At 34.8% G+C, this 17,214-nt stretch overlaps 1 protein-coding gene across 2 annotated transcripts in view; it reads left to right on the top strand.

Moving 5' to 3' along the window:
• The window catches only part of WASHC4 (WASH complex subunit 4), a 61,925-nt gene extending 47,403 nt beyond the window's left edge, over positions 1–14,522 (top strand). For both annotated transcript variants that reach the window (XM_003929638.3, XM_010340240.3), the window contains 7 exons: positions 1,983–2,049; positions 2,497–2,583; positions 5,489–5,636; positions 8,198–8,294; positions 9,530–9,726; positions 10,051–10,150; positions 12,262–14,522. In XM_003929638.3, the coding sequence (XP_003929687.1) occupies positions 1,983–2,049; positions 2,497–2,583; positions 5,489–5,636; positions 8,198–8,294; positions 9,530–9,726; positions 10,051–10,150; positions 12,262–12,329 (764 nt within the window). In that variant the 3' untranslated portion in view covers positions 12,330–14,522. The remainder of the gene's footprint in view (positions 1–1,982; positions 2,050–2,496; positions 2,584–5,488; positions 5,637–8,197; positions 8,295–9,529; positions 9,727–10,050; positions 10,151–12,261) is intronic.
• The last annotated feature ends 2,692 nt before the right edge of the window (positions 14,523–17,214 follow it).

Here is a 17,214-nt window from a genome sequence, read left to right as displayed (position 1 = left end):
AATTTACCAGACGAAAAGACAGATACAGAAAGGTAACATAATTTGTAGGTCTCTTAGCTAACATGTGGGAAACCAGATTTGAACCCAGGTGGCCTGGCTTCAGAGCTTTTTTTAACTCCTAATTTCTGGTCTATTTGAGGCTCTCCTATTTTGCTTCATCAGACTTTGGTTTGATGGTTTGGAGGAAAACAATGAAACTAGACATTTGATTTTTTTTAAAGATGCACATTAAAAATTTTTTAATGTTAAAATTTAACATTCTAAAATTTGTGAGTTCCATTATAAATTGAATTCCGACTATTTGCCAGGACATGTTGGCTCTAGGGATGGAGCAGTGAAGAAGACAAAAAGGCTGTACGCATGGATTTTGCACACTAGGTGTGGGGGAAGGTGCAGACAGAAAGATACATAGTATGTCAGTGATAAGCACTGGGTAAGGAGATGGAAGGGGGCTGGGCACTGCTAGTCAGTGATGTTCAGGGAAAGCAGGAGGTGACATTTGAGCAGGGACCTAAATAAGGTTGAGGCGTAAGCCATGTGCATCTGGGGAAAGAGTATACCAGACAGAGGCAACAGTAAGTGCAAAAGCCCTAACTCACTTCACATTTTTGAGAAATAGTCAGGGGCAGCTGGAATGGAGTAAGCAAAGATGTAAGTGGCAGGGCATGCTATCTGAAGAGCAGCAAGGGGCAAGATAATGCAGGGCTATACTGACCATGTAAAGAATTTGGATTTTATTCTGAGGTGGAAAGCCATTACAGTGTTTTCAGAAAAAGCATGATATGGGACCAGGCGTGGTGGCTCACGCCTATAATCCCAGAACTTTGGGAGGCTGAGGCGGGTGGATCACGTGAGATTAGGAGTTCGAGATCAGCCAGGCCAACATGGTAAAACCCTGTCTCTACTAAAAATACAAAAATTAGCCAGGTGGACTAATGGTGGTAGACACCTGTAATCCCAGCTACTCAGGAGGCTGAGGCAGGAGAATCACTTGAACTCCCCAGGTGGAGGTTGCTGTGAACTGAGATCATGCCACTGCTCTCCATCCCAGGTGACAGAGCGAGACTCTGTTTCAAAGAAAAAAAAAAGAAAAAGCATTATACGCTTTAATTTAGTTTTTAAAGATTTGCTGGCTGCTCTGTAGATACTATACAACACTGGGGAGTGTGGCAGGATGCTAAAAGTGGAAGTAAGGAAATGAGGAGGCCATTACATATTGCAGTGCTCCAGCCAAGAGATGGTGGTGGATTGGCATAGGAGGATATTTGTGAAGGGGGTGAATGAAAAGTAGGTGGATCTTGGCTACATTTTCAAGGCAGAGTCAACATAATTTGTCCAGTAATTGGATTATAAAATGTGAGATGAAGGAGCCAGGAATGACTTCAAGCCATTTGGCTTGAGCAACTGAAAGGACAGAATTGCCTATTTCTGGGATAGGCAAAATTGGGGATAAAGATCCTGAGTTTGAGTTGGACATATTAAATATAAAATTCTTATTAGATATAAAGGTGAATAAATTGAATAAAAAACCTAGAGTTCACCAGAGTAGGAGTCTAGGCCAGAGTTATAAATTCGGGAGACATCAAATAAAGATTTCTTGCTATCACTTCCAGCTGTGTGTGTATGTGTCAGAGAGAAAGAGATTGAGATTGTCTGTCAATGTGAGAGTGGAGAAATTATTGATACTATTATTTTAAGTTTGACCATTTTAATGTAGTCAGCATTTAATGATTTTAGTTTATCAAAAGAAAGTAACATTTATTTTAAATATTTAATATATATGTATATAAGTATGTTTATATTTTAAGCGTAGAAGTATGTAACAGTTTTACTTTTTATGGAACAAGAAATGAAGTAAAATACAGCAAAATATTTTGGTACTTAGGAGTGGAAACTTTGTAATTTACTAATGTATGTAACTATATTCCTATTAGAATTTAGTTATTTATATAAATATCTGATTTTTTTGTGTGGTTTTTAAGGTAATGCTATGGGCTATGTACGAATGATAAGATCTGGTGGTCTTCATTGTAGCAGCAATGCCATTAGGTATGGATGCAAACATCATTTTTGCCTTGTTTATGCCATTTTAAAAACTATGTCCTTTAAATCTATGTTACAAGTTATTTTGTAGATAAGGTGTTTTGTTCTTGATATATTTTGCGATAAAATATGGAAGAAAAGTATTAATTTTAGATTTTTCTCAAATTTTAAGACTGCAGCAGACTTCTGAAAATATTTCTCTTAAGGTTATAGTTAATTTATCAATATGATTTATGAATGCATGTAAAGATTACATGATTTTAAGGATTAAAATAATTATTCGTATCTAAAATTCAGTTTGGAACTAAAGTGGTGATATAATATTACTGAAATGCACCGTTGTTTCCAAATACATAGTTGAAAGTTTAGAGTCCTGCAATACCACTTTCTTATCTGTGTCAATTGCACATATTTTACTTGACCTAATAAATGCCTTCCCAAATTCTTATATAGATTCGTTCCTGATCTTGAAGATATTGTAAATTTTGAGGAACTAGTAAAAGAAGAAGGTCTTGCAGAAGAAACATTAAAAGCAGCAAGGTAATCTAAATTTGGAGATATAGTGTGCTTGTAAAAAACATTCTGAAGAGAAGACTAGAGGGTAATACGTCATTTATATACCCCTGTTTTTATTACACAAAATTATGGTCTCAGTTCATGAAGTATAATTTTTAAGACTTCAGTATTCTAAGATCTTTCCAGCTTCTAGAACATGCTGTTCAGTATTTTAGCCACTAGCCACGCATGGCTCTTGAACACCTAAAATGTGGCTGGTCCAAATTGAGATACGCGCAAGTATAAAGTACATAACTAATCTTGAAGATTTAGTATAAAAGGAGGAATGCCAAATACCAAAATCATAAGATTCATTTCACCTGTTTCTTTTTATTTTTTAAAATATTTCTCTTCACCAACAGTGTTCTAGAATGCTAGTTCTTCCTTGTATGTGATCAATAGCAGCACTGTCCAGTACAGTAGCCACTACCCTTTATGGCTCGTAAACGCTTAAAATATGGCAGATGCGACTGGGGAATTGAAGTTTAAATTTTATATTAATTTAAATTTAAATAGCCTATACCTATCTTATTGGACAGTGCAAAACTTGGGTCCATAGTGATTTTGTAACATAAAACTTGAGAGGCATGCAGGATTGTTAAGAATATGTTTAGAAAACTGTGTTTTATTCATACGTCTAGCAGGTTATTGAATCAGTCATGAAGGGGCACCCCTGGGCAAAGGGGAGACAATTTCATCAAAAAGAATAATGATAGATACAAATCTGTTGAATAAAAAAGAATCATTGAGTCATAATGATAAGAAGGATAATCATAAGATCATAATTATAAGGAATGAAAGTCATTTCTTTTTTTGTTTTTTTGAGACGGAGTCTTGCTCTGTCGCCTAGGCTGGAGTGCAGTGGCACAATCTTGGCTCACTGCAACCTTCGCCTCCCCAGGTTTAAGGAGTTCTCTGCCTCAGCTTCAGCCTCCCGAATGGCTGGGATTACAGGTGCATGCTACCATGCCTAGCTAATTTTTTGTATTTTTAGTAGAGATGGGGTTTCACCGTCTTGGCCAGGCTGGTTTTGAACTCCTGACTTCGTGATCCACCCACCTTGGTCTCCCAAAGTGCTGGGATTACAGGTGTGAGCCACCTCACCCGGTGAAAGTCATTTCTTTATGAAAGAATGCTTGTTAAATTTAGAGGGGAAATTGTAACCATCACTGTAATACTTAAAATCAGGCAAGAATACCCAATGGTTTCTAAAACATTAGGTGAAAAGTTTGTAGAAAACAGGATTCATTCAGAAATTCATCCCATAAAATGGCTTATTACTTACAAAGGGAAAACTGTCTTTACAGTGGGGAAATATATTCCACCTTGGCCAATGTAATGGCAAGTACCTAGTTTGTATTCTGGCCAGATATGTTTATCCTGAATTTATTATGAGGAAGTAACCTGAAAAATACAGAATGTGGGCATTTTATGAAACACTTGACCTGACCAAAAAAATACAAGGAGACTGTTATTAGGAGAATAAAAGACCTGATAACCACATGAAATGGGTGATAATCTGTGAAAGGTAAGGAAAGAAATAGCTGTAAAGGATGTTTGGGGAATAATGGGGGAGATTTGAACATGGATTGTATATTATTAGTTAATACTGTATTTTATTCTTGGATATAACAGTTTTTTTGTGGCTTTGTAGAAAAATGTTTTAGTTCTTAATAGGTTCATGCTAAAGCATTAATGGGCTAAGTGATAAAAGGTCCACAACTTTCAAGTGTTTCAGAAAAATAGAGAAAACAGTTATGTCAAAGTGTTAACAGGTGGTAAATCTGGTTGAAGGGTATACAGGTGCTCATTATACTATATTTTAACTTTTTGTAGGCTTGAAATTTTAACAAATAAAACAAAAATGAAAGTATATTGGAAAATGCATGCCTTTCTATGAGAATAAGCCTCAGCACAGAAACTTTGCTCTGGAATAGTCTGTTAGATAGCTTTGCTCTTTGCCAGATTACATAAGGCATGTACCAAGTTAATAAGCCATTTTAAATAGTTCGTGGTGTGTATCTCAAAGGAAAGAATCAGACCTTTATCTTATGTTAAATGATGCTATTCACTCTAAAACAGTTGAGCATTTAAAAAAATATTTTGTAGCAGTGTGAGGAAATCAGAGAGTAGGATGTATTTTCTTATAAGAGCTCTAGGGTAAAGCTGACAGCTAGTTGCAAGATCCAGATTGGTGCAAGGGAGTGGCTGATTGACATTAAGTGAAGGAAAGGTCATGATGGGTGAAGTCAAGGAATTGTAGGGTCACGATAATGAATAGATTATCTACATAGACAATGAAGTACTGGAGCAGGGATCCTACGTAATTGCAGGACAGCGGTTAAAAGGTTAGCGGATGTCCGCTGTTAGGAAGAAATAGTTGAGTATTTGGGTAGTTAGATACAGTTGGCTTATGTGAGTCACAAAGGAAGATTTCTACTTTCCAGTGGTAGAGGAATAATACTGAAAGTGGTAGTAGCTGCACATGAGGGATGCAGGAGAAAAGCAGCTGATGTTTTTGAAGGTTGAGAGAGAAATTAAGTTCTTGAAAAGAGAGCCAGGTTTAAGTTCAGATAAGGGGATGTAGGAGAAATGTTAGAGAGTTAAGGGAAAGAGGAAGTTATTTACAATGAAGGGTAGTTCTACAGGCCTTATTCTCGGAAGAAGAAATACAGAACTATGTCTGTTTTTGGGATTAAATTTACCAATGTTGGTCAGTTTTCTGTCCATAAGAAAATGAGTTTATTCTGAACTCCAAGAAAATTGTCTTAAAAGTATTTTACAGTGTTTCCTGCTTTTTGAATGTTCTTATCTAAACTAATGAGAGATGGATTTTTTCAAAGCCATACCTTCTTTTGAGAAAGGAACCAAAAAATTTTTTGCTTTTTAGGCATTTGGATTCAGTCCTCAGTGATCACACACGAAATTCTGCTGAAGGCACAGAGTATTTCAAAATGCTCGTAGATGTTTTTGCTCCAGAATTTCGAAGGCCAAAGAATATACATCTCCGAAATTTCTATATAATTGTTCCCCCTCTGGTGAGTATTTCCAGAACCTGAATTTTTAAAAAAAGTATGAACGAATAGATCTGGTTTCTTTGTAACATGAAATGCATACAGACATACAGACTACATTATTAATTATTAATTTCCTGGTTATATGTAAAACTAAATGTGATCTCAGTGAATGTTGACATAGAATTTTTACTTGTTAGCTGTGCTGAAGGACACTTACTTATTAAAGTAGTTTTCTTTTCCTTCTGAGATGGGGTCTTGCTCTGTCACCCAGACTGGAGTGGAGTGGTGTGATCATGGTTTACTCAGGATTGACCTCCTGGGCTCAAGCCAGCCTCCTGTCTCAGCCTCCCTAGTAGCTGGGACTACAGGTGTACACCACCTAACTAATTTTTGTAATTTTTTTTCTTTTTTAAGATACGGGGTCTCACTATGTTGCCCAGGCTGGTCTTAAGCTCCTGGGCTCAAGCAGTCCTCTTGCCTTGGCCTCCCAAAATGCTGAGATTACAGGTGTGAGCCACCGCATGTGGCCTAAGATAGAGTCTTACTTTTTAAAATAATTACCAGAGAAATTCAAGTGTATTTTAAGTTACATGAGTATATGCCATGCAATCTTCTGGCAGAATTATTAATATATAATCATTTTAAGTGCTTAATGTAGACTAACTTTAGCTGTTAGTTTTTTCTAACATATTTCTTAAAGCATACTGTTTGAATATAAATTCTCTCTATTCAGTAGTAAATACATCTAGACTAAATTTTTAATGCTTCTAGAGTATATAGTGTGTTCTTGCTCTAACTCTATAGTTGGTATCTAAAAATATATCAAGTTCTCAAAAATTGCATTATAAAAACAGTTGTTCCATTGGGGAAAATGGAGTTAAGAGTTTAAGAGGTACATATTAGCAGTAAGAGTTGTTTTTGCCTAAAGATTTCTATAAGGTTTAAAAAAATTATGAGTAGATAGCTCTAAAACCTAAATATCACCCAGCAGATGAAGCTCTTTATTACATTTAATTTTGATCAGGAATGGTGACTTTTCATATTGCTGCCCGAGTTGTTAACACATCTTATTACATATTAAAGTCATTATTACCTATTGAAAGTAGCTAATAGCCCATAAGCAGCTTTTCTTTCCATGAATTTTGTTTCTTTTACACATTTTTTTGTAAATTTTCTATCCTAATTGTATTTTAACTGTGATATAGCAAAAAAAAAGTTCATATTCATCTGATAAGTATCTTTTCATCTTAAGATAGTGTCAAACTGGAGGGAGAGTGTCTTATTTGGTACTATAGTTAACCTGGGGTGAGTTCTTACCATATTTTTTTAATTTGAAGGGCAATATACTCAAATCATTGTAGATAGCACTGAACCCACTGGTAAGCTTAGGCAGAAGTCTGGAGTTTTACAAGGCAGCTGTCAGAATTTGGAAACAAAGTGGATTAAGAACACTACAAAGAAGTATAGAATACTCCTCTTGTACTTGAGTTTGTAGTGTAGTTCCAGAAAAAAGACAAGCATAAATGAGATTTCTAAAAAAGATTTAATTAATGACTGATAAAAATTTCACAAATAGGTGATTAATTACTGAATAAGTTTCACAGTCAAAAAAATGAAACTTGGTTTTGTTTCCAGTATAGATTATTATAGTACTCAGCACATGTATATCATAATTATTTTTCAAACACTTCTGCATTTACTCTTCTAGAGCTGTGTTATCCATGTGTAGACACATATGGCTACTTAAATTAATTGAAATTTCATAAAATTAAAAATTCATCATAAGGCCAAGCAAAAATAAAAATCCTTTTTTTAAAAATTAAAAATTTAGTTTGTCAGTCACACTAGCCTCATTTCAAGTGTTCAGTGGCTGCATGTGATTACTGGCTTACTGTATGTACTGGACAGTACAGATTCACATTTCCATCCCTGCCAACAGTGTTGCTCTAGACTGTGAACTCTAGATAGTCATCATTTGTTTAATCCTAAGTACTTAATGATGCCTGGTATATTGTAAGCTTTAGTAAATCTTTGTTGAATAAAAGATATGATTAGATAAGGCATTTTGGAACAGCTGAATTTTCAAGGGAAGTACTGTTTTGAGGATTTCACATTTAACAATATGAAAAGAAATAGTATTTTAGAATGAATTAGGTAGGTGTACTGTCTTACATGTGTTTATAAGGGTACTTACGCTTTGAAGTAAAGCAGGCCTACTTTGCTAACTCCAGTGTTCACTTATATTATATGACTTTGGGTGAGATAATAAATCTCCCCAGCCTCAGTGTCCTTCTCTGTAAAATGTGTATAATATTTTATAATGAGATATACAAGGCACTGTTCTTGGGCTAAGTAGTGATTGAGGGAGTACCCATATTTAAAGGACGTGGAAAGGAGAGTCATGAAGATACACTTGTATAGGTTGTGTCTTCACCAACAGAGTACCTGAAGCAAATGTTTTAGATGAAAAGGACAGATACCTAGAAGAGATTCTATTTATAATGGTTGAAATGTCTGTTTTAGGAATTCTGAAGATTTTCTTAGCACAGTTGTTTCTCTGACATCTTGTTACATCTTTTTAGACCCTCAACTTTGTAGAGCATTCCATTAGTTGCAAGGAAAAATTGAATAAAAAAAATAAAATTGGAGCTGCCTTTACTGATGATGGCTTTGCCATGGGTAAGCTTAATGGAATTGTTTTTCCATTAATTTTATGTTCACCTTATAATGGATTCTTAGAAACATTTGCTTGAGAATAGGTCTGTATGCTCTTTATATATTTGTTTTTCATGAGCATTGTTTACTATGGTTTTAGCTGGAATACGTGATTGACAATATTTGTTTTCCATAATTTATAACTTATTTAATGCCCTCTTACTATTGCTGATCAATTGTCTAGTTTGTTTAGGCTTTGTTTTTGTTGGGGTTGTACATTTTAACATCTTATATTTAGTTTCTCTGGTTTCCTGTAGCTTCCTTATTGGCTATCTTTTATTTTTTTGTGGGGACGGAGTCTTGCTCTGTTGCCCAGGCTGGGGTGTAATGGTGCACTCTTGGCTCATCACAACCTCTGCCTCCTGGGTTCAAGCGATTCTCCTGCCTCAGCCTCCCAAGTAGCTGGGGTTACAGGCACCCAGCACCTCACCCGGCTAAGTTTTATATTTTGAGTAGAGACGAGGTTTTACCATGTTGGTCAGGCTGGTCTTGAACTCCTCATTGTGATAACACCTGCCTCGGCCTCCCCAAGTGCTGGGATTACAGGTGTGAGCCACTGTGTCCCGCCTGGCTATCTTTTTAGCAAAGTGTTTTTTTCCTTTCTTTTTGAGGCTGGGTCTTGCTTTGTCAGCCAGGCTGGAGTGCAGTGCTGCAGTCATGGTTCACTGCAGCTTTGACCTTCTGGGCCCAAGCAATCCTCCCACCTCACCCTCCTGAGTAGCTGGGACTACAGGCATGCATCACCACATCTGGCTAATATTAAAAAAATTTTTTTCTTAGAGGCAGGAGTCTCACTGTGTTGCCCAGGTTGGTCTTGAACTCCTGAGATCAAGCAGTCCCCTCTAGCCTCAGCTTTCCAGAGTATTGGAATTACAGGCGCAAGTCATGGAAGATTTTATTCTTTACCCTTAAAGCTATATCGTTTCTCTAGGTGATTTATATGGCCTTGTTATTTACTTATTTTCTTCTTAATTGACTTGTATTTAGTTTGTTATATTCCTACATTGTTTTTAAGGGAGGAATTAAGCCATCTTACTAAACCTGTCATTTATGTTGTAAAATGGAACTTGAAAGGGGATGAACTTAAAATGTTAGGAATTATTACTCAAAATGCTTAGTGCTAGGAATTATTGGTGAAGGAGTAGAATACAGCTTCTGTACTCATGGTAATTTAACTGTAGTTTTGCTGATGCCTGCAGGTGTGGCTTACATTCTAAAGCTTTTGGATCAGTACCGGGAGTTTGACTCACTTCACTGGTTCCAGTCTGTTAGAGAGAAATACCTGAAGGAGATAAGAGCAGTTGCTAAGCAACAGAATGTGCAGTCAACCAGTCAAGATGAAAAACTCTTACAAACCATGAATCTCACTCAGAAGCGACTGGATGTCTATCTACAGGTAGAGGAGCCTAAGAGTCACATCTCCTTTAACTTACCTTTTGGTATTCATGACTTCTTGATGTCTGAAAAACAGAAGCCATATAGAACCCCCTGTTTTAACAAGTAAAATGAATAGTGGCAAAAAAGATTATATTTTAAAATGAATGGTATTTGGAAGCCATTTGACTCAGATCTTAAAAATGGGTGGGTTACTTACTTCAGTTTCTGTATTTATGATTTCCACTAGGGCTTTTCAAAATAATAATAAAAAGGCATAAAAATGTAAATATTTTTGGTATTTTGCCGTAATATTTTTGGTTTTTATCTCACATTTTTTAATTAGGAATTTGAATTGCTGTATTTCTCACTGAGCAGTGCAAGAATTTTCTTCAGAGCAGACAAGACTGCGGCTGAAGAAAACCAAGAAAAGAAAGAGAAGGAAGGTCAGTGAGTGGTTTAAATTTGGAAAGACCAATAAATGTCTTTAGTAATAGACACTAATGCACCATTTTATCTGGCTAGACTTCTAGCTTCTTTGTCCTTTTGGAAAATATCACAGACCTAGCAATAAATCTTTTAAAAAAAGTAAAGCCTATATAGATCTTGTGTGAAATTGAAAAGGAATTTATATAGTTCATGCATTTCACTCTGTGGCAACCCTTTAAGTCCTTATTCAGGATCATCTGCTTTTAATTTAAATACAGTTTTAACAAGTTTGGTTTTTCTTTCATGGCTCAAATCAGATTCAAAGGAACAAATTACAGGAGGACAGCTAAATGTTGCTGAAGGCAGAGCTGCTGATGACTAGATGTCGACTGAATGAGATGGGACATGTGATTAAAGAAGTATGAAATCATGGGAGCTATTTAGTTGTAGTAAATAGCATCCTGCCTTCTTTCATAGTCAGGCCCTGGAGACTCAGGCAATATAGCCATAATAACTGATAAGTCATTTCAGTGAACTTCAATCATTAAGGAAAGGATTCTGTCCATTGTATTTTACGTAGGTTGGTGGAAAGGAATCTATACATTTTAAGGCGTTAAGAGCATTGTTCAGTGTTTCATATTTAATGTTCCCATGATATATTTCTCTAAGATTTGAAATTTAGGAATAATCATCTTCTCTGAGGAACAGATGTTTCCCTTTTTCTGTCATGGAAATTATGTAATGTACATTTTTCTCTTTGCTTTGAAGATCAAAACTAGGTACAGCGACTAGTTGACCTTTATAATTTTCATGATTACTAGTCTCCTTTTTGTCATCAAGTTTTTCTCCTTTGTTTCATGAAGTTTTCATAAGTCAAGATATAAAGCTCTTCATAAAACAAGATGTTTTTGTTAATCTTATGTCAATTTTTAAAATACATCTTTTTTCTTTATATACAGTAGAGGTGACTCATTTGGGTAGACCACTTACATGAACTGCCTTATTTCTTGACATTGTTGCATAAATTAAATATTATTTTCTAATATTAATTAGGTGCATATCCAGGCATATTTTGAATCTAGACTAATAAACGTGCTTGAAAAAATTGTTTCAGCCTATTAATCTGGAAGATACTCAGTATTAAATGAAAATTTGTACATTCTGCCTTTGCGTTCATTTTCAAGGATAAGATAAATTAGCAAAGCCATTTGGAAGAATTTCAATCAATATAACCTAAATTATGAAGAAACTCAGTTATTGCCTTGGTTCTGCTCATGTGTTTCATGATGCCAGAACCTTTTCCCCAGCCCAGCTGACTGGGAAAACTCTGCAGGTAGATTGGACATTTGCTTTCTGGCCTAAATCATTTAAAGAAAACATAGAGGCCTTCAGGGTCATGCAGTGGGATCCCTTGCTTTGGCTTGTTCCTCTTAAGGAACTTTCCAGGGTTCCAGTTGTTAAATATTACTCACATCACTGTTCTAAGACTATTTCGGCTAAAGATTGCTCAGATATAGTTGCTGAATACGTTAGTCAAATAGTCTTTGTTAATCAAATATGTGCACATGACATTTTGCACAAAAAGCCAGGAATTCATTCTGTCAAAAACAGTGAAAAGCTGCTTCATTTAAAATTGTTATTTTAATAAATATATATTACATATAATTTATTATAATAAGTTATAAATAAAAATGGAAAGTTACTAATTTTGGACAGTTTGGATATGCGAGTTTGCAGCCATGTTCCTACCAGGAATGACAGTGTACTTACCATAATGGCACTTTCTTGGCCCAGCTGGAGGAACTGGTACGGGCCTCCTTAGACCAGGAATATCAAGATTCCTCAGGACAAAGGAGCCCATGTGGTTTGAAGCCCCACCCCGATGCAGTTCTGAGCTCTCTTTACTCCACTCCTCCATTAAAAACCAGTGGAAACATTTGCAGTGCTTAGCCTAGATTTTTAAAAAATTTAAAGTGTAAATGATGTATAATTTGTGATGTTAGAGAAACATTTGATGGATGCAACCTTAATTTGAAATTTGGCAGTATAGCGCTTTTAAATTTTATTTACTTCTTTTTTTTTTTAAATGAACACAAATATCCGTTATTGTTTTCACTCATGCTTCCAGAGGAAACTAAAACAAGCAACGGAGACCTGTCCGACAGCACTGGGTCTGCTGATCCTGTTGTGAAATGATACTGATGGTGTGCACAGAACATGATGAAATCAGCAGAATCGTGTTAAAACTCTTGCCAGTGGAATGGATAAACTATTTATGAATTGTTTCCTGGGTCACATCTCTGGAAAACAGATGTTACAACTCTTAAAGGCAGTGCTCTAAAGTGAAGTCCATTCTGTTTCCAAAAGCTCTACTTTAAAAGGTTGAGAATGAGATTTTAAAATTGGATTTTTGCCTGGACTTGACGGTAGAAGATGTTTCTATTTGAAGTGAAGTTAAAAAAGGGCAAATCCATATTTATAAACATCACCTCAGATTTCTTATAATCTATGTGAGTGTTTTTAATTTGTATTTGCATAGATCTTTGATTATAGTCATCTCAAGTCATAGGAAATTAAATGCATATACTATATACAGCCAGTAAATACATGCTTAACAAAAGGAACAAGCCTGAAATTAATGAAGAATACATATCAATATTCTTATAAAAGGAATATATGATGATGGCTTTGACACTAGAGGTGAGGTACAAGTGTTTTATGTACTCTCTGTACAGTGTAACTGATGATCATTCTTTCATTGTTAATTTCATGTGACTCAAAAGAGCTGCTGATGTCTTTGATGAGACACTTTATAACTAGTTTACATTGCTTTGAGAACATTTAACCTCCAACAGCTGCTTTACATTTTAAGATTTACTTAATACTCAAAGAAAATTCAGATAAAGCCATAGAGTCCTGTTTGAAACTTCACTTCTATTTTGGTTGAAGGCATCATGTATGATGTCAGAAAAAAATTGAATGAATTATTTCTATATCCAAACTCAGGTTTCTTCTACATTAGATTGAATTAAAATCTTGGTGATGATTTGCGTAGACCTTTTTTTTATTTAATTAAGTATGATTAAGACATCAGATTAAGTAATAGGCTTTTCAGGCATTAAAAAAAATACCACTGTGAGAATAAAGCGCTAGTAACATACATCACTGATTTTAAAAGTACAGAAAGATTTTGAGTAAATTTTGTGCCCAGCAAACTGTTTTATTTTTGTAAAGGTATATAAGTTATTAAATGGTTAATCATGGCCTTTAAAAAATGTATTAAAATGATACCTTTACAATGAAGATAAAAGTTTAAGACTTTCTAATGCAAATGTCATTTTGGGAAATGCTTGATTTTTTTCTATTGCATTTGTCTGCTAAACATTTCTTTGGATAAATCCTGCAAGTACTTGTAACATTATTCTTTGATTCCAGCTTTTAGAATGGGTGTGTGATGCCCTCTTTGTACTTACTGGTTAGGGTCAGGGTAACTTGCCAGCCCAAATAAATACTTTAACTGTTAAAAGTCAGAAGAGACAGAGTATGTAGGAAATGTTTTTTGTTTATTATGTAAACATGGCTTACAGGATTATGGACAATGGATAGATTAAAGGCATTTAATATTTGTAATTCATAATAACTGTAGAAATGGCCCTAAAGCATGCTGCATAATTAATAATTTATATTTTCATTATAAATGTTTATATTAATGATCTTGCATTTATGTCAAATTTGTCATCATTTCATAGCAACAGTATTGTTTTCTCTGTTTTTCTTCTCTAACTTCCCTGAAATCATTCCCTTTAGTGGGGATGGAAATTGTTACTAGAAGAGAATTAGATGTTCTCTGTTCATTATCCCTGCACATGTAAATTAATTATTTTATCAATACTATATAGAGTTCACATGCTGACTCCCTGAATACCTACAATTGAGAAGAAAATGACAATTATTTGTCCTTTAGTTCAAAATAATGTCACTGCAATCAGGATAGATTATAAGTTCACATTTTTTAAATAAGATCTTGGAAACAAGTATTTAAACGGTTTCAAACTGCAGAGCAACAGGGCTTCAGTCTATTCACACCTAAGTTCATATGTACATTTGGATGATGGTTTTTCTTGATAACATATTAACATTGATTTTATTTTTTCAGACATACTGTAATTTAAAAATTAATGTGAGCGTTTGTTGTAAGTTCACAGAAAACTTAATGATACTTCAAATTCTCAGGAATTAAGGACTAACCATAACATTGTCAGTTCTAATTAAATTTTGTAAAAGATGGCAAGTTTGTTACCTCACTTGAGTGGGGTTTCCCTCTTCCCCAACTCTTAAGAGAATACAATGTGTATACTAAAACATTAATAAACATAATTTCGAAAATTTCCTTCCCCTGGATGTTTATGTTCAAAATTGAATGTCTTAAACCAATAGTTTTTAATATTAACCTTTTTGGGGTCCCCCTTAATTGAATGAAATGTATGGAATCTTTTTTTTTAAATGAATGCATATAGGTAAAAAACTAAGTATAAAATTGGCTTCCAGTCAATGTATTTCAGGTGAAAGAAAGGTGTGTTCTTTCCTTTATACATTTTTAATCTTTCCAGAGCTTTTGTCCAATAAAAAGAACCAATATGAAGTTTTTTAAATCCTAATCCTGGAAAGGGATTTTCAGTATGCAGTGTTTAATGTTAGTAATAACTATAGTGATATTTGCAAACATGAGTTGAATTAAAGCAATACAGTAGTCTCCCCTTATATGTGGGTTTTACTCTCTAGTTTCAGTTACCTGTGGTCACCTGTGGTCTGAAAATATTAAATGGAAAATTCCAGAAACAGTAAATTTCAACTTCTGTGTTATTCTGGATAGCATGATGAAATCTCATGCTGTCCTGCTCCATCCTGCCTGGGATGTATGTCATCCCTTTGTCCAGCATCTTCATGCTGTATGTGCCACCTGTTCATGAATCACTTGGTAGCTAGGTTGTCAAATCAATAGTGTCTGTCTTCAAGTAAGCCTTATTTTACTTAATGGCCCCAAAGTACAGGAATAGTGATGCTAGCAATTCAGATATGCTGTAAGAGAAGCCTTAAAGTGCATCCTTCAAGTGAAAACATGAAAGTTCTCAATAAGCAAAGAAAAAAAAAATACTATGTGGAGTTACTTAGATCTGTGGTAAGAATGAATCTTCTATCAGTGACATAGGTGACTGTTTGTTACAGTTCTTTTTCATCACTAGTTATTGTTAATCTCTTACTGTACCTAACTTATGAACTTTATCACAGGTACCTGTATATAGGAAAAAGCATAGTATATATATAGTTAGATAGTATCTGCAGTTTCAGGCATGCACTGGGGGTCTTGGTCTATCCCTCTTAGATAGCAAGGACTACAGTAATCACAGAATCCTCAAAGTATTACACTGGAGACACAATATAACCTTCTTAAATGCTACACTGCAGAAATCACTCTTGGTAGAGTCTGATTGCTGTTCCTTTTTTCTTCTGAGGCAGTAAATTTGTAAGATTGTGGGAAAAGTGAGAAAATATTGCATACTTCATGTTACTCTTTTATGCTGAGTCTGCTAAATGTAAAAGGAAGGCTTTAATTGATTCTAATAATAGTAATGGGATTTTCTTTCCAGCTTCACATTGCAGATGTTTCAGAAGATGGTATTCCTTTTTTTTTTTTTAAGAGAAGTTCTAATGCCACATATTTTTAACAAAGGTTTTTCTAGATGTTAGGAATACTTTAATAGGCTGTCAAAGATTTGAAGTTTGAAAAGGGAATCCAGAAAAAATGAAAATCTGTAGAGATTAAGCAAAGGCAATAAACCCAGAGATGGTGACAGCAAAGTTAGAGTTCAGTTTATAATACAAGTCAGTATATATATAGTTTATAAGAAAAGTTGGGCAATTAAGTGTTTCCTTTTCAGTAGTTTGGCTCCTCTTTACCACTGTTTACCTGGTACTTCCATTTCCCATTAGTGGAGATATACTCAGGAATGTAGATGAAATTTATTCAGTTGATGCAGATTTGATAACATAATTCTTGGATTATCTCTAAGGAATATAAATACATTCTGTAGGTAAGAGCGGCATGTAGCCACACATTCTTTAATAATGTCCTCATTTGATGGGGGAAGGAGTAAACTTGTATACCTGGAAGCACCTGTCTATATCCAATTACTATTAAAGTATTTAATCTTTTCAGAATCTGTACAAAAGGTAGCAAAGTATTAAGAATATTATACTTTGGGTTGGTTCTGCTACTGAATAAATCGTCAAAACTTAAATGTATTGAGAAACATTTAGAGATTGCTTTGTATCTGGTTGTCTCTTGAGGTCACCTATATATAGCAGAGAGTGGTTAGAAGCATAGACTCTGGAGCCAGACCAATTTGAATCCTGATTTCCTGCTTAGGAACAGATTCCTTAGTATCTCTGTGCTTCATTTCCTTGAGCAAAAGATGGGATGGTAATGACAGTATGCAGCTCATAGGTTGTTTGAGGATTTAGTTAATTTGTGTAAAGCACTTTATATATTAGGGAACAGTAAATATTAGCTGCTATTGTATATAACTACTATAAACATTAGCTATTACTGAATTACTTATTTGTACTCTCATAGGTAAAAATACACTTGGCATATAAGCATTAGGTGTTATTACTCTTTTAGGTGGAAAGATTGAAAATGAAAATACAGTCTGTGTTTGACTTTAAGTGGGTCTCTAAAGAACTATTCTTGTTAAGTGGCTCAGGTAGATGTAGACAATGTGAGGAAGGCTACCGCGTCAGTTAAGAACACTTTAGAAGCTCCTGCAGTTTCTGCCTGAGGAAAGCACATGGGGGTTTGGTGGTAACCTTTCTCTTGCTCTTCCCTTGTTTTATAGCTGATTGTATTTTCCTAAATATTGACAATATGGTTGTGTTTCAGTTTTTAAACTAAATATAAATGGGATCTTATTATATGCTTTTATGACCTTTTCAGTATTATTTTTAAAGTTCAACAACAGTGATGCATATGACTGTAGTTTAGCATTTCGTTACATGAATACAGCTATCTTCTGTTGATGAC

This window comes from Saimiri boliviensis, chromosome 7 (assembly GCF_048565385.1).
Source record: "Saimiri boliviensis isolate mSaiBol1 chromosome 7, mSaiBol1.pri, whole genome shotgun sequence".
Lineage (NCBI taxonomy): Eukaryota > Metazoa > Chordata > Mammalia > Primates > Cebidae > Saimiri > Saimiri boliviensis.
This window is presented reverse-complemented; position numbering and strand designations above follow the sequence as displayed.